General features: G+C 42.7%; 1 protein-coding gene across 1 annotated transcript in view; it reads left to right on the top strand.

The window, feature by feature from the left end:
* LOC126356025 (arylsulfatase B-like) overlaps positions 1 to 19074 on the top strand; it is a 77107-nt gene that overhangs the window by 20622 nt on the left and 37411 nt on the right. Inside the window, exons 4-6 of the mRNA XM_050006679.1 lie at positions 3421 to 3656; positions 10460 to 10709; positions 18030 to 18187. Coding sequence (XP_049862636.1) covers positions 3421 to 3656; positions 10460 to 10709; positions 18030 to 18187 — 644 coding nt within the window. The remainder of the gene's footprint in view (positions 1 to 3420; positions 3657 to 10459; positions 10710 to 18029; positions 18188 to 19074) is intronic.

Here is a 19074-nt window from a genome sequence, read left to right on the forward strand (position 1 = left end):
ATTGCCTAAGGATAAAAGTATGAGCCATCTAACCGATTCTTTCCCTCAACCTCATTCTTGAGATGTTTTGCAGTATAGCGCTAAACATTCTGCTCATAGATGCCATAACATTAATTTCCCTGCAGTTATTTGGATGGTTCCTGTTTCCTTTTTTGTAGATAGCCGATATGTATGATACACACCAATTTCTTGGTAGTTCCTCTCCCTCCACAGCCTGAACACTTTACACTATATCCATATCAGGCGGCCCGTATCTCCGCAATTCTGTCACATCTCCTTTCAGACCACCAGCCTTTCCATTTCCTACCTTTTTCAGCATCTCTCTTACATCTTCGTCTAGTACTGCTTTTGTTGTAGTTTTCTATTTCCTGGTTTCTTCTTTCCTCTACCATTAGTTTTGCTGTTTCCACTGTCTAATAGGTACACGTTATATTGTGGGTGCAGGACCGGTAGCCATTCCCTTATCATCTTCCATGACTTCTACAATCTCCTATACTCAAGCAAATGCTCTATTTCTCGTGGTAATCTTACCCATGCCTATTCACTATAATTTCCTCTGAATTCCTCACCCTTCTCCATTCTTACCTTCACTATAATTTCCTCTGAATTCCTCAGCCTTCTCCATTCATACCTTGTATCAGTTCCAATCCTCTTGCTCCCACAGCTCAACTAAGTCATACAGCTTTTTCTTTTCCACATCCACCTCCTACAACTCCGTGGCCCGTGGCCATTTAATCAGATCTTACTGTTATCTCCTTTTCCCTCACAAAGCCTCTTCCGCTGCTTCCTTAATCGATTGTTTCAGGAAATTGTATATTTCATTTGAACTCCAACCATTCTCAATTGCATCCAACCTTTATCTTTGCTAATATAACATTTTTACAATTTTTCTTGTAGTAGATGTATCCTGCATTTTGTACAGGAAGTTCGAATAAGAACGTCTTCGGTCAGAATTTTTTCCTGTTTTACTTAATTAAACGACACATTTCTGACCCTGAATACCAGCTGCAGGCGCAAAGCGTTTAATACATCATTTATATTTGCTCTCGACTAAAGTGAAATGTATATTCTTGTTATGAGAAAGTTTGATGTTAAGTTTCGTATTTCGTGAACTGACTGCGAAAATATGTGAAAATCGTAGGAAAATGCAATGAAAAACTTACAGAATCAACACGGAAGAACATTTTTAACCTTTTGCGGTAAGCATGTATTAGTTTATTCGTACTGTCGTCTCAGATCACTTCACACAGAAATTTGAGTTTTAAGGAGTTAATATATGCAAGGAATAAATTGTAGATGATTCTTCAAAATTACTAAAGTAAGTACAGTAGCGAAATCTGTTTTTTTCATTTAACATAGATTCATGCTTTTCGATTTTGTGCAGGTATATTCCCAAATGCTCTTATGGATTTAAGGTCTTACTATTCTCTTCACTATGAAGTACTATCAAAGTCTTTACAGTCATGTTGATGATGCGTTTAGTTTCTAGCATATGCTGTGCATTAACTGATATTTCAAAGTGGTTGAGTCTGAAATCAGTTATATGTCCTTGGAAATGAGTTTCTAAATATCTGACTGTCTTCCCTACGTGGTAAGCACGACAACAAGAAAATATTTGCCACCATCCCGTACCTTGACCCCATAGCACAATAAAATTGCTTATCTCTCCAATAGATCCAATGTAACAATTGCATTATCCACTAATAAAAAATTAGGACAATTATTAGTCCACAACGTGGAAGAAGGTAATAAAAAATTCAAGAACAGTGGAATGTACAAACTATCGTGTGTCAGTTGTCCTGCGTACTATAAAGGGAAAAAAGTCAGAAATTTCGAAACTCATTTCCAAGAACACATAAATGTTTTCATATTCAAATCCTTTGAAAAATCAGTTATTGCACAGCTTATACAAGAAACCAAACGGTTGATCAGTGTAACAGAAAACAATCTGACAATACTGCACAATATAACCAATGGCTAGACCCAAAGTCTGTTAGAACAATTGAAAATATACCTCCGGTAAACCAAAATCCCTGAATTCAAGTTAAATGAAAAAATTTCGTTATCTGTAATTATTTTAATAATTTTAAAGAGTTATCTTAAATTTATTAATTCCATATATCAACTTCTCAAAGCTCAGATACCAGACATTGTGTGGTAAACTTCATCTCTTCATTATCTTTAAAGAATTCTAAAAAAATAAACAAATATAGGCCGAACTCAAAAATGCTTTCACATTAATCAAGAGTAAATGTAAGTTATGCATCAAATGCTTTCGCCTGAGGATGGATACATAGGGTCCGAAATGCGTCATGCATTTAATGAAACACCAAAAATTTGTGAGTAAACGCGTTTTTATTTGAGCTTCGTGTGTATTGCGTACAGTCACGTTCACAGCTGCAAAATATAGATTAAATTAAGTTCTTTATTTGGGATTCTCTATAGTTGTGCTTCCAACAGTCTGCTCCTACGCTTTCTGTTTTAACTTAAATGAAAAAGCAGTCCTTGAAGTAACTACACAATGGCAGGAGCCACTCTTTATCAGAGTTTTTACCTTACATGTTGAACCTTATCTCCTGCTTTCTTCATACTATTATCTAGACTGTAACTGATTTTAGGTTTGTTAGCAAATTATCTGAGGTGTATTTACGAATTTCTTTGTGCCGAAATTGGCCATTCTTAACTGTACACTTCTGAACCTTACCATCGTTAATCTGCCTGCTGCCATCAACATCTCTGTGTTCACCCCGTATGAACCTGAAATGTTATTAATTAATGTCTTTCCAATTCGTTGTTTTAAGTTCTCCATTATTAACAATTGGATATTCGTCATTCACTTCCTGTAGCTATCGAGTACGTCTCTCTTCTTCTTCTCAGTGGCATTTTTATTAGACAATAACTGAAATTAATTCGAGTTCCATTCCACGAATTTTTGTTGTTACACCGTTTGTTCCTGCAATCACTTCTTTCCAGTTAATTATTCCTTGTTTCCATTTCCATCTTGTAAAAACTGCTACCTCTTATTTCAGTTTTTGCCACTCCACCCCAAAACAGGATAGTCTAAAATCACTTTTTGCCCTCAGCCCTAATGTTTCATTTCTGTCATTACAAGGCTATCCATTCTTAGTACTTTCATTTCTCGAATTAAATTCTCAATTTTACATGCAAATTCTTGTACGTTCTGTGTTCCATAAACTAGAGTCTTTGTTCTTAATCAGAGTGGATATCTTTTAATCCATCTGACGTTTACATTTTCTTTAGGGAATGTTTCAAATCGGTGTATACTGTGGTGGTATGCTAACCCACAGCCAAACCCCCATCCTCGAGTACCGGAAATTTGTCTCCACATCTCTGACATTAAAAATGAATGATAAGAGTCAAATCGCTATCTCATGAGTGAGTCACTGACGCGATAAACAGGTCAGCAGGGTATTCCTATGGACGAGTTCGAGGGTCGCGGCCTTGCCCCTGGTACGCTGCTGCCTGGATACCTGAAGGAGCTGGGCTACGTCACGAGGGCCGTCGGCAAGTGGCACCTAGGCTTCCACGAGGTGGAGCTCACGCCCACCTACCGCGGGTTCGACTCCTATCTGGGCCACTGGGGCGGCTCCATCGGCTACTTCGATTTCATCATCCAAAGGACGCCCGAAGACAAGGTAATTAGTTACACCTGCGCTGAGAGTTCATTGGAGAGAATTCAGTGGGGAAGCCAGTGGGAATTCTACTGAAATACTCTTCTGGAATTGCAGGATATGTAGAAAGAATAAGTTACCCAGAGAAACAGCAGCGTAATATCTGTGCACTTCACGTGCAGACAAAAACGCAAAGAGGGAACTAGGTAGGATCAGGACGGAGAAGGTGTCCCAGGAACGGTAATTGGCAGTTGGCAAGAAGTCTGCTAGGGTATGGAGACATTCAGGTGGTTGCACTATGCCTGCTATGAATAGATCTGACCAGCTGGTCAGAGTGCAATGGAGAGGAATCTCTTGTAGCTGTAGGTGTATGAATCATGCAGCAGATCTCTGCAGTTATGGAGCGTAAGTCAGCTGCAAATTTTAGTACGAAGAAGAAGGTTCTACTGTTTGGTAGTTCGCATAGCAGAGGAATTGGCAATCAGTTACAGGAAGTGTTGGGGAATGAGTATCAGGTCACCAGCGCTGTGAAGCCTAGTGCAAAGTTGGCTCACGTGATTATTAACATAGTGAAGTTATGCAGGAATCTTACGAAGTAGCATCAAGCAGTGATTGTCGGTGAAGTTACGAACATTCTTGATACGGGTGGGCAGTATGACATGAGTGGTGACCTCACAAATGTGCATTTCGTGCAAATGTTCCGTCTTGACAGGCATCTTAATATAGCTGTTAAGCGCATTAACAGGGGGCTTGAGAAGGCACTGAAGGCGTAAGGCATGGCTCACATTACAGTGGTGGTTGTTGAGTCTATCAACAGGATTTGTTTCATTGGGCAAACCTCAGGCCTGTCACACCATGATGCACAAATTTTAACGCTAAAAGGTTTTTGTGCTCAGTCACAAAATAAAATAAAATTATGTACTATTTAGAAAAATTAATGTAATGGGGAAACCTCGACGTCCCAAAATCACCAATACGGACTTTACGGGATGGAATGGTCCCCAATGTTTGGTTCGTTATTCACGATTATTTGCGTGCAGAATGATTTACTCCTAGAAGGTTTCACAATTAAAACAAACAATAAACTTCCACGAATATATGAAGTTACTGTAAATTCAGACAGAGTTTATGATATTTAAACAACAATTCAACAATATAAAGCTTTCATACAGAAAAATCAATTCAATTTAAAAGACCTTTAAAATCTGTTTCAAAGTCCTTCACAATAAACCCTCAAAGGACAAGAAATCAGTAACTAACAATTACACGTGAACCACTTAATTACAGTTTCAGCAATTAAAAAAGAATTGAACAAGTATGACAATTCTAAAAATCCTTTTACAGCAGATAACAAACCCTAAGAGATGCACTCATGCTAACTACAATTCGCCCATGTAAGGAAGAAGATGATGACAATAAACGGCAAGAACTCGATCCAGGGAAACAAGGGAACCTCAACGCCTGCTTATTAAAATAATTTTGAACAATAGGTGATAATCGCTATTAGCGGGGACAGGAGACCTCATTAGACTCACAAGGGGAGGCCGCATTTTTGGGATCGCTGATTTACTTCAGACTCTGTACACCTTTCGTATGCCAGTAAAACAACGTAGTGAGCAAGTAGTAAAGTGCACTAGTCTGCCCATTCCCAGAAAACGGTAAGGGAATCTTTATGCGTCTGTTATGTGACTGATGTATCTGCTCGAAGGTTTCGGCCGTAAGAAGTCGTTGGGTCAAAGGGGTGTTCGGTGAGAGGATTAGCAGCCCTTTCTAATAAAAAACTGAATGAACGGATCAACGATGAATTTTTACGGATGTCATGGAACGTCCGCCCCAAAAAATTGCAAAGAACAGAATGCGACTAAAAATCTAAAACAAACAAAAGTTGTTAGCGTCTGCGCTTTGCCACATTGTTGTAGACTAGGCAACGGTTCTAGTCCCGCAAACGGTTACTTCTTCCTGTATATTTTTTTAATGTATATGACATTTGAGAGCTGATATAATGGAAAAAAAATCACGCCCATTTTCGTTAAGTAGTAGCAAATTTCATATGGTATTTGATTACTTAGTATTTGTATTTAAATTTTCAAGGACGAGATATAGGCTTGGAAAGCCCAAATCAAACATCGATAAAATGATGCGAATGGCGTTATTCACAATCAGTAATACAGTAAGTCACAATATGCCAGACCAAAAGAGTCATGTAGATGTGCTCGCGACATTACACATTGCAGGATGGTATTTGTCATGCAGACATGGGAAACATAAATTGAAATTTCATGCAAAAACACGTTTTTTTTAAAAAAAATTATTTTGCTTATCAACTGCCATACAAATTAAATAATATGACCATTGGTAAAAACATAGATTAGTAATTAAATTTTAGTGGGACTCGAACCGTTGCCTCATACATGTTTGACTAAACAAAGCTCGAACAGTAATCACTTGGTCACCATGATCGGGCACCTACACTAAGGTACATAAGCCACATAAAACTTCTCATGAGATTTTCTCGGAAATCCCAGAGAAGTGAACTTTACTACTGACACGTTATTTTGTTATAATGGCCTACTAAAGGTGTACAAATTTCGAAGTAAATCTGTGAGCTCAGCATCAAGACCTCCCCTTCTTAGTGAATACCACGGGTGAACTTCTTCATGCCGACCAAAAATTTTAGGAAAGCATAAACATATGAACGTTTTTCTCTTTTATAAATATAACAGTACACAACAGTAAAAAGAAATCCAATTCTTAATATATAACCCGAAGGTATGGTAATATACAAAACGAAAACCATTTTCTTTCAAAAATGATACAGATCAACTTCTGAGTTCATCAGTACCCTAGAACATAGAGCTACTTAAAGCTAAGTTACCTAATAACATCACATCACACACATCCATACTTGAGGCAGGATTCGAACCTGCGACCGCAGCAGCAGTGCGGTTCCGGACTGAAGTGCCTAGAACAGTTCCGCCACAGCGGCCGGCACCTTTTCTCTACACCAGGCTTTAATTGAGGATGAACAAGTGTTCGTAGATCTGAAGGTATGTATACTGGAAAGTTATTTCTTGTTTTGGGACACATTTTTTTTTTTTTTGAATTGCCAGTCTTCTGTCTGCTTCATGCAGCCAACTACGAATTCCTCTCCTGAGCCAACATTTTCATCTCAGAGTAGCAATTGCAACCTACCCCTCAATTATTTGCTGGATGTATTTCAGTCTCTGTCTTCCTGTACAGTTGTTACCGTCTGCAGCTACCTGTAGTTGCATGGATGTTATTCACTGATATCTTAACAAATGTCCTTTCATCCTGTCTCTTCTTCTTGTCAGTGTTTTCCTTATATTCCTTTCCTCTCCGATTCTGTTGAGAGCCTCCTCATTCCTTACCGTATCAATCCACCAAATTTTCAACATTCTTGTGTAACCCAAATTCTTCGATTCTCTTCTGTTCAGGTTTTCCCACATTCCATGTTTCACTATTATGCAATGCTGTCCTCTAAACAAACATCTAACGGAGTTCTTCTGGCCGAAAATGCTCTTTTTGCCCGTGCTAGTCTCCTTTGTATGTCCTCGCTCATCATGTGCCATTTTGATTCCTAGGAGCCAGAAATCTTTTACTCCATCTACTTCCAGATCCTGGTTCTGATGTTAAGTTTCTTGCTGTTCTCATTTCTGCTGCTTCTTCGATTTATCCCCACTGCATATTCTGTATTCATACTTTTCATTCCATTCATAACGTCCTGTGATTCATATTCACTTTCACTGTCGTAGAAATGTCATCAGGAAATATTATCATAGAATAATTTGAACCAGAATTTAGTTTTCGTTCTTGAAAGATTCTTCTATTTCCGCCATTGCTTCTTCGTTATATAGACTGAACAGTAAGATCAAAAGAATACATCCCCGGATTCTTAATTCAGTAACTACCTCCTTGGTCTTCTAGTCTTCCCTCTTGGTTCTTCCACATACTGTATATTACCCTCTTTCCCTAGACCTAAGCCCTAGTTTTCTCAGGATTTCGAGCATCCAGCTATATTTTACATTGTGGAACGCTTTTGCAAGTCGACAAATCGTATAAAAGTTCCTTGATTTTTCTTCGCTGTTGTTTCCATCATCCACCACAACATCAGAAATGTTTCTCTGGTATTCTTACCAGTGGCAAAGCCAAAGTGATCGTCATCTAAAAGATTCTTAATTGTCTTTTGGAAAGTACTATATATAATATTTGTTAGCAACTTCGATGCATCTCCCATGTCTTGGTGAATGTGTGAATATTTTTTCGGTACCTTGATGGTATGTCTCAACACTCATAATTTCTACACATCATCTTCAATAGTCGCTTCGTTGTCAGTTCCCCACAGTCATTTCCGAAACTCTCTTCTGCCTTATTTTATCGTCATTCTTCCAAAATCTTCCAAACTCGTAATACTGGTACCACTATGTCTTCCGTATCGATTCTTAGTTCTTCCTTTGTCTCATCATCAGGCCTGTTTCCCCCCACTCATCTCAGAGGCAGTCAGTGTACTCTTCCCACCAATCGGCTTCCTCCTTTAGGCTTAGTATTAGTAAAATACTTTTATTAGTTAATGCCTTCCGTACACCACTCCTACGGTTGTGTCCCAGTTTCCGATCGTGGCTACTAGGCAGTCAGTGACGTCACGAATGGCGTAAAGCCACTGCAGCGCCACTGCGGCTTTCTGCGTCGTCTCCTTGCTGATCACTTACCGTATTAGCTCTTGTGACATAAGGCCCACGGCTTGTACAGGCATCTGGCAGAAGCGTGCACCTACCAGAAACTTGCAGTAGCTCCAAGCTCAACTAAAGGTGATTGATGACCGACATGTGCCCCGACTGGCAGTGGGAACTGAGCTACTTCTACCCTACGGATCTTGCCTGAAGACCGGTATCGTCATGGCTACCTGTAATTTGGTAGAACAGTACGTTTACCTTGGTGGTTCTCGATGAGGGCAGAGTAGCTCGGAGATTATGCCGGGCCGTTGCGCGGCGCCGAGATAATGCTGCTATGGTCGGAGCTGCTAACATTTCCCCTCCCTGCGCCCAGATGTGTTACTGTTGGTGGTAGGCTCACTCGGATGAGGAAACGACACGTTGTTCCGCACTGGGTTAAACGAAGTCAAGTTGTAAAATGTAAATTTTCACTGCCGGCATTGTCACAATTAATAAAATATTCCGGGGCCTTATGGCGTGGTCGAAGGAATTTCACTTCAAAATCTTACTTTCGTCTCCATCTACGGAGGCCATTTTCAAGGGGGAACGTAGCTTTGGTGTATGTCCGATTCGCATCTTGACTGGCTACTGACTAAAGTAGCTTGGGCGAGCTTCCGCGTAGAAGCGTGACGTCACATGTTTTGAATACGCCAGCGCAGTTGTCCGTTGTCGACTGCCGTCGCCCGCTGTTATAATCAACCCATGGTGAAAGACAGGTACGCGTCTTCTTGAGCACCGCAATCCAAATTTCATTCAATTTCACATCCTCCTGGGGTGTTTCACAATCTCTATGGCCTCTTTGTATAGCTTTGATGCTATCCACCGGATAAAGCGGAATATAGCAGTAATTTACACACCCACACGGAGGATACATTATCACCTAAAACTGGAAAAGGATGCTCACCAACGGCTCTATAAAGCAGGAATTTATAGGATACCGTGTAGTTGTTGGGAGGTGTACGTGGGTACTACAAAAATAACAGTCAGAAAACGACTGGAAGAGCACAATGGCAATTGCAGAAGAGGACAGACTGACAGATCAGCTGTTGAGGAACATGCCTTAAAGTCAGGAGACCACCACATTCATTTTGATAGGATTCAAGTACTGGCAGCCACAAGCGGATACTACGAAAGGCTATACAGAGAGGCCATAGAGATTGTGAAACACTCCAAGAATTTTCAATAGCAAGGAGGAGGGCATGAAATTTAATGAAATTGGGATTCCACCATGGGTTGACCGGCCGCTGTGGCCGAGCGGATCTAGGTGCTTCAGTCCGGAGCAGCGCTGCTACTGCTGTCGCGCCGGCCGCGGTGGTCTCGCGGTTCTAGGCGCGCAGTCGGGAACCGTGCGACTGCTACGGTCGCAGGTTCGAATCCTGCCTCGGGCATGGATGTGTGTGATGTCCTTAGGTTAGTTAGGTTTAAGTAGTTCTAAGTTCTAGGGGACTAATGACCACAGCAGTTGAGTCTCATAGTGCTCAGAGCCATTTGAACCATTTTACTGCTGTCGCAGGTTCGAATCCTGCATCGTGCATGGATGTGTATGATGTCCTAAGGTCAGTTAGGTTTAAGTAGTTGTAAGTTCTAGGGGACTGATGACCTCAGATGTTAGGTCCCATAGTTTTAGAGCCATTTGAACCATTTTGAACCACCATGGGTTGATAGAGCGAACGACGGCAGTCGACAACGGCCAGTTGTGTGCCGAATTCAAAATATCTGACGCCACGTCTCTGTGCGGAAGCTCGCGGAAGCGGAACTTTGCCGTGGTCAGTAGCGAGGCAGGGTGTGAATCGGACATTCAGCAAAGCTACGATCCTTCTGGAAAATGACATCCTCTGATGGGGACGGGACGTCGTGTGTTAAAGTGAAATCTCTTCGACCATGGCCTAATAACCCGGAATATTTTATTAATTGCAACAAAGTGAATTTACTGGCACCAGAACGTAGCCTTCCAGGATGCTGTGTCGGCGTTTTTGCATAGGCCACCAGACATTGGTGGCTGGCAGGCACGTCTTGGTTGAGAAAGCCTGGCTGAATCTCTGGCCGAAACACAATTCATCAAAGCACTCTATGAATCTGTTTCTTTGTCCCTCACAGGAGCTGAACGGCTTCATCCTGTGGAAGAACCTGACGACGGCGTGGGAGCACGCCGGCCGCTACTCCACCGACGTCTACACGGAGGAGGCGGAGCGGCTCATCCTGGAGCACGTCGCGGAGAGGCCGCTCTTCCTGTACCTGTCGCACCAGGCCTGCCACGCGGGGGACCCCGCCGCCCCCGTCACCGCGCCTCAGGAGGCCATCAACAAGTTCCTCTACATATCGGACCCCAACAGGCGCATATACGCAGGTACGCTGAAGAGCTGTCTTACGTAAACAAAAACTCAGGCAGGGGAACGCTGATAGGCCAACAATCCGAAATCTGAAACGGTGTCGTCCTTCTCAACTCACGTCAAGACGAGAGGCGAAGTGTACTTTCTGTATAACTGTCACTCGCCCCATTTACACTTCAGTCAGCGGGAGATACGCAGGTGGAAGCACTATACTGGTATGAGGGTGGTCCCGGCGAAGGTTCGAGTCCTCCCTCGGGCATGGGTGTGTGTGTGTTTGTCCTTAGAATAATTTAGGTTAAGTAGCGTGTAACCTTAGGGACTGATAACCATGGCAGTTAAGTCCCATAGGATTTCAAACACACACACACACACACACACACACACACACACACACACACACACACACACACACTACGCTGGTTGCCTCACTTACGAAATTTAATAGTAAGGCACACGACGTGTTACCACTGGAGGCGGATGGGCAACTTCGTGACACTTCCGTGCTCGCAAAAACAAACTTTTGACGGCAGACGCTGTTCTTCTTACAAGGAAGTGCGTCATCTCGAACGCGGAGAGCTGCTCGAAAATGTGCTTAGAATATAAATCGCCTATCACGAAAGCACAGGTGTAAGCTATCTGCGAGCAAACGTGTGCGTCTTATCGCCAGACACATCCAAAACATTTCCTATAAGGTCTAAAACAGGAACCTTGGTAAAAAAATTGGCGAAATGCGTGTAGGATTCGGGCACTGTGTGTTCCGTACAAACATATTTATGTATGTCGAAAGCTCATCCATCCCGGTATTCGCTAGTATCGACGATTTTACCCGTTGTCGATATCGATATTAGCCAGATATTGGTCCCGGAACTTCCAAGATTGTATCAAAATTTCAACAGTAGTCGCTGAGTAAACCTCCCATACTCAAAACGAAGCGTGCAAGGTACTGCAATTTACATATATATAGAGAGAATATTTAACAAAATCCTTTTATTTCCTTATTAAATAAAACTTAAGTAAAACTTGCAATTTATGTTTGCATGCAGTAATATTTTCTCTTATCCTTTTATGGTTAGAACACATAACTAATGAGGAGGTATTGAATAGAATTGGAGACAAGACAAATTTGTATTACAACTTGAATAGAAGAAGGGATCGGTTCGTAGGGCATATTCAGAGCCATCAAGGGATCACCAATTTAGCCTTGGAGGGCAGCGTAGAGGGTAAAAATTGCAGAGGGAGGTCAAGAGATGAATACACTAAGCAGATTCAGGAGGATGTAGGTTGCAGTAGGTACTGGGACGTGAAGCAGCTTGCACAGGATAGAGTAGCGTGAAGAACTGCATCAAACCAGTCTCTGGCCTGAAGACCACAACACAATAACAACATGCTTTTCACAGGCGAAGTAAAATCTACTTTTATCTGGTATAGTTACAATTTAGTAATTTTCAGATTTTTCCCTTTACCAGTACTATGGAAACTTGCCTGTCGTCGAGTTTCGGCATTCTCGGTTAAAGGGAATTGTCCTGTAGTTTTGAATGAGTGGGTTGCGGGCATCAAAATATGTGACATAAATGGCCATATGGTTCAAATGACTCTGAGCAATATGGGACTATACATCTAAGGTCATCAGTCCCCTAGAACTTAGAAGTACTTAAACCTAACTAGCCTAAAGACAGAACACAACATCCAGTCATCACGAGGCAGAGAAAATCCCTGACCTCGCCGGGAATCGAACCTGGGAACCCGGGCGTGGGAAGCGAGATAAATGGCCATATCTTTTGATTGCATTGACTCAGAAGTTTACCTTTATTACACTGCCAAGGAGCTACAAACTGGCCGGCCGCGGTGGTCTCTGCGGTTTTAGGCGCTCAGTCCGGCACCGCGGGACTGCTACGGTCGCAGGTTCGAATCCTGCCTCTGGCATGGCTGTGTGTGAAGAAAGACAACAACATGATCTCGTAAGGGATATGTTTTTAGTGACTGAGGTACAGCACCATAAAAACAGCCATAGAATAGGAAAAAAATATGTTTTCATCCAAACATAACAGTGTCCTCTCCTACGCAACTTTACGTAAGCTTTAATTTAATGCTATATAGTGCAAATCACCATAAATTTGTAACCATAGAAGAGGTACTGCCTATTTGTTCAGAATTGAAGGCAATGCTATATAATGCTATATAGTGCAAATCACCATGAATTGGTAGCCATAGAAGAGGTACTGCCCACTTGTTCAGAACTGAAGGCAATGGCTTAATCAGTACAACAGTATGCGGTTGCTAGTCTACTACTGGCAATCTACACTGCAGATACAGTTATTTAACGCAACTCTTTAGATATTGCTATCGTCTAGTGAAGTTACGGGCACTTAACTGCGGGAAGGAGCAGAGACCAAAGGAGAATTATACTAGCCACTATACATGCATGAAATGGGAAATCCACTGACGTAAGCTTTAATAAATGCTCATTATTGCGTTCCGGTGGCTGGGAAAGAACACCTCGCAAGCGGCTGTTCCCGTGGTGCTGTCATGATCATCTAAGGAAAGTGGTTGTTGGACGGTGAAGCAAAGAGTAGCCGACAACGTTATGGACGCCCACACCTCAACAAAGGACGTGGAGGACTGACACGATTTGTGAACGGTGCTCTGTGGCAGGTCTGACAACAGAGTACAGTGCTTGTGCGGGAAGATGTGTTTCGGAACACACCTTTCAGGGCAAATTATTCAGTCTGGGGCCCCGTGGTCGACCGATTATCATTGTCAGTCGCAGCTGCAAAGGATACGTGTCCCCCTCGACTGTGTCATGGGGAATGGAAAATGTCACCTGGTCAGATGAATCACGTTTATTTTTATACTACGTTGATGGTCTTGTCCTTATACGCCATTATCGATAAAAATGTCTGCTCGAAACAGGCATTAAGTAACGGACACAGACCACTTCGGGCAGTTTTCTGATACGGGGAACATTCACCAAGGCTCCGAAGAGATCAGTGATACCAGTCGAAGGCACTACTGCCCTGTGGACTACGTTAACACATATGCGGAGCACCTCCATCTCTTCATGCGTTTTCAAGATAGTGATGGATTCTTCCAACTGATGCGCCTCAGAATTCTGCTACAGTGGTTTGAGAAGCTTGATAATGAAATGTTAATGTCTTGATCTGAACTGGATGGAACACAATTACGGCACCATCTGTTCTTAGTTCCGCTCCCACAGACAACCAGCTTGTAGTTTACGGGAACTGTGTTGGCTGTACGTAGACAACTGGGGTCACATACGTCCGGAAACCTCGCAAGGACTTGTCGAATTCACACCGTGTAGACAACTGGGCCAACACGCTATGAAGGAGGTGGTCACAATGTTTTGACTCTTCACTTTGGATACTAAGGGCTTCGTCCAGTCATCAGTGGTCGATCGTTTCATCCAGCGTCCACATGTTAGTTCGTACGCGTGTGGACCACAGGCATCAAGATTCTACCGGTCTAATGATCTGCTCAGGTGTACGAGTACCATTTCCCTAATGTTCAGTTATCTATGTGACCTGTGCCGTCAAGGAGGTCTGCAATATTTACTGTACGACAGCGATACTCGAAATGTGATGTTGCTCTTTCTGCAAGTAGAGTGTGGTGGTTGTTCTTTTAGTTCAGTGAGATTTTGCTAGTGCACGCGTGACACGATGCTTCCAATCGTCCATCTTGTGTTTATTTGCATTTTCTACTCTTGTTTAAACAGTGAGAACTCTGTACTTGACATAAAGGAATGGATTCCTACTCTTTCACAAAATGAAATTCAGTCGAGCTCGTAGAAAAGCACGGCTTTAATTGCATCTGGTGTGGCGAAAGCCTCTATGTATTTTTATAATTTTTCACAGTGAAATTCATCTTTTAGGGTTTGTAAGAGGCAAAAGAGGAATATATTTAGAAGAGATAGTGGAATCAGAATTTATGAGAGGTTTTGGAGCGCTTAAGATCAAATAAGTCAGAAGGGGTAGATAACATTCCATCAGAATTTCTAAAATAATTAGGGGATGTGCAACAAAAATCTATACATTGAAGAAGCGACGATTGAAATAAAAGGAAGGTTCAGGAGTCGAATTAAAATTCAAGGCGAAAGCATATCAATGATACGATTCGTTGTTATTGCTATCCCGAGTGAATGTGAAGAAGAATTACATGATCTGCTTAAAATGAAAGGAACACTGTAAAGAGTACTGAATATGGACTGAGGTTGAATCGAAGAAAGACGAAAGGATGAGAAGTAACAGTATAGAGAATAGCGAGAAACTTAACATCACGATTGATGGTCACGAAGTTAAGGAATTCTGCTGCTTAGGCAGCAAAATAACCAATGGCGGACGGAGCAAGGAGGACATCAAAAGCATACTACTGCTGGCAAAAAGGGCATTTCTGGTCAAGAGCAGTTTACTACTATCAATGATAGGCCTTAAATTGAGGAACAAATGTCTGAAATTGTACGTTTGGAGCACAGCATTGTATAGTAGTGAAAAATGGACTGTGGGAAAACTGAAACAGAAAATAATATGAGCATTTGAGATGTAGTGCTGCAGACTAATTTTGGAAATTAGGTGGACTGATGAGATAAGGAATGAGGATGTTCTGTGCAGATTAGACGAGGAAAGGAATATTTGGAAAACACTGACAAGGAGAACGGATAGGATAATAAGACATGTGTAAGAAACATCATGGAATGGCTTCCATGTTACTAGAGTCAGCTGTAGAGGCAAAAAATGTAGCGGAACACGGAGAATGGAATACATCCAGCAAATAATTGAGAGCGTAGGTTGAAAGTGCTACTCCAAGATGAAGAGGCTGTAACAGGAGACGAATTCGTGGCGGCCGCAACAAACCCGTCAGAGGACTGATGACTCAAAAAATAAAGGTTAAAGATGTCAGGTGCAAAGCTTAGAGACGATTCTGTATAACCAAGAGCACCTGTTTGTCTGATCAGCCACTAACTTGTCCCTGAAATTTCGATATTATTCAGGTGGCGTACCTTTTTTATTGCAGGCAAGACCGTTAAACTAGCAACAGTTCTCCAATGCCAGGGAAATGCCATGACATATTGCTGAGAAGTATAGTAAGTTCTGAGATGGACCTACTAATAAAACCTATTCAGAATAGAACGACTGCGTAACCGCAAGCAAGGCAGATGGCAGAATGAAATTCTTTGTCAGAATTCTCAATAAGTATAGTCCATCCACATAGGAGGTGACTTAGAAAACCCTCGTTCGACCACTGCTTGAATATTCCACTCCAATTTGGGATCCGTACTAGATGAAATGGAGAAGATCCAAAGAAGGATAGCGCGTTTGGTTACAGGTTCATTTAGTAAGCTCGAAAACATCATGGCAATGCTCAGCCGCCTCCGTTGGAACACGATGCAAGAGAGGCGTTCTGCATCATGGCGCTGTTTAAAGTCCCAATACCCATATACTAGTAGGGTCAACCAATATAATGCTTTCTCTTAAACACATCTTCTGAAGGGGCCATGAAGGTAAAATCAGAGAGATTCGAGCACAAATGAACGTATACTAGCAATTGTTCCTCCCGCGATCCATTTGCAACTGGAACCGGAAAACGGCGGGAAGCGACAATGGTACACAAAGTATCCTCAGCCACTCACCGTAACATGACTTGTGGGATGTAGATTACAGACGTTACCATGCATTAATCCCAGATAAAAATTCAGTCCCCTACCCACGTTAGTGAGTCTATCTACAGAAGTCTCCATACACACAACTCAAGCAGGTAACAGCACCGTTTATTTTGAATAACGTCTGCTGCAAAAAATGAACCACTCCCACGAACTCTAAAATCTAGTAAATTATGCCTTCAAACCACTTGCAGAACTGAAAAATGAGTTCTGGGATGGGTACTTACCATTTTGCAGCCTTGGGACGTCGCCAGGTACCAGTACGTTTGTAGCTCACTTCAGAGTTGACGATTATTTTCCGACTTTGCACGGACCCTGTGGACTGTTGCAACACCGAAGTACTGGCAGCTCGACTTGTAACTGCCATTGGTTATACATAATTTTATCTACAAATTTCGCAAAATGTACTAGTTATTCACTGACAGAGTTTCAAAGGAATTCTGTTATTGTCACTACTCTCTGTCCAACGCTACGTTAACGCAGTCTCGCGTTGTTGAAAGAAAAATTCCACTTCACTTATTCTTGCTGCAATGTCTTTTATTCACAGGACACACATATCATACACGCTTTGCATAAGTCGTCCTCCAATCATGCTAACTGTTAGGGAAGAAAGAGAGTACGTCTTCCTGCATTACGAAGGAATTGAATTATTCTTCGTTTACTGTTTATCGGTGGCATAAAGTATCTTCAACAACTGATGACGCCATTCAACGTGTCAACCAAGGGGAGGCGCATCTCATTCTTATTAAAACTGAGATCACTCGTGATTTTAAAAATGATTACCATCTGTTTATATGGCTTTGCAGTCCTCATTTCCAGTTGAAAGGGAGGAGAATTCTGGACAGGTCATTATATAGATTGACGTGTGGATGCGCAAAAATACAGTAGAGCTACTATCTGTGCACTATCTATTTAGGTATCACCATTCGGCATTAGACTATTATTAGTTTCTTTATTTAAAATTACTTTATATCCCTCCTCCACCATATTCGAAATCATAATATAGAAGTGTGTCACACGTACTGCTGATAAATCTGACTGGCGATTTGGACGTGAGAGGTACTGAAGACATGATTTTTGATAGGGAATTACGGGGGTAGTCTGATAGCTGAGATGTTATGGTAAGGTGTCGATTAGTCAGTGGAAAAGTGGGGTAGTACTGTCCATTGAGATGAGTAGAGTAGCTTATGATTGGAAGGTTGAAGGGGAAGAAGGGGGGTAAATATCATGAATGTCTAGGAGCGATTGAAATTCCGTTGGGACTGGATATGTAGTGCATTGAGATGGTGGGAAGGGGAGCCTTTTGATAGAGTCGTGGCACCGGGTACGGTGAGTATAGGGTGTAGGCATTTTGGTTACCGGAGACGTACGAGAGGAGTATGGAGATATGGAAAGTAGATATGCAGTGAACAGTAGGTAATACAGAAAGAGCGGCGGAGTGTGTGATTCTCTGTAGTTTGGAGAGACTAATTTTGGCACAGTAGGTCTCCAAGAACGAAAGCCCAACTGCTTCACCAGTGGGAGTATTACAACGAGAGAGGTCCATTTCCAGATCAAAAGAGATGATTCCTAGCCGATCTCTAAATGCAATTTGTTTTCAGCGATGGTGACAGGCACTGCTCATCCTTTCAATGAACTGCGGTATCAGCACCTTCTCGTGTTACAGGCGTTGTCTCCAAACTGGATGAATCGGTGGGGCGGGTGGTGGCAGCGCTTCAGCAGCGAGGAATGCTGGAGAACTCCATCATCGTGTTCAGCCCGGACAACGGAGCACCCTCGACAGGCGGGACGGCCAACTGGGGATCCAACTACCCCTTCAGAGGCGTAAGTGTATAAAATACAGCGTGGCATAGAGCATCGTAGATGGGTCGCAGCTGGGCAGGTCATTTTCAACGCCAGAACACCCTCACTCGCACTAAAACTCCAGAAATCTTCAAGTTCAGCCAGTGAGTCCATAGAGAATGGCATAAAAGACGTACAATATGAGGGACTGTGCTTTTCCATCCGAGTTTTGCGGAGATTAAGACAATAAGTCCTTGGACTATCTTAAAGAGTCGTCATGTAGGTTCCTTTCCACCTGTTTTGCCGAGAAGCTCTTGAAGCTTATGCTCCTCGCTGAAGCAGTACCAGCGTCGTCTGGTTCTCTGTTGAAGTGCAATTCTACCACTGTCATTTTACGTGATGAAGCGGGAATCTACACTCCTGGAAATGGAAAAAAGATCACATTGACACCGGTGTGTCAGACCCACCATACTTGCTCCGGACACTGCGAGAGGACTGTACAAGCAGTGGTCACACGCACGGCACAGCGGACACACCAGGAACCGCGGTATTGGCCGTCGAATGGCGCTAGCTGCGCAGCATCTGTGCACCGCCGCCGTCAGTGTCAGCCAGTTTGCCGTAGCATACGGAGCTCCATCGCAGTCTTTAACACTGGTAGCATGCCGCGACAGCGTGGACGTGAACCGTATGTGCAGTTGACGGACTTTGAGCGAGGGCGTATTGTGGGCATGCGGGAGGCCGGGTGGACGTACCGCCGAATTGCTCAACACGTGGGGCGTGAGGTCTCCACAGTACATCGATGTTGTGGTCGGCGGAAGGTGCACGTGCCCGTCGACCTGGGACCGGACCGCAGCGACGCACGGATGCACGCCGAGACCGTAGGATCCTACGCAGTGCCGTAGGGGACCGCACCGCCACTTCCCACAAAT

The sequence above is a fragment of the Schistocerca gregaria genome, chromosome 3 (assembly GCF_023897955.1).
Source record: "Schistocerca gregaria isolate iqSchGreg1 chromosome 3, iqSchGreg1.2, whole genome shotgun sequence".
Classification (NCBI taxonomy): domain Eukaryota; kingdom Metazoa; phylum Arthropoda; class Insecta; order Orthoptera; family Acrididae; genus Schistocerca; species Schistocerca gregaria.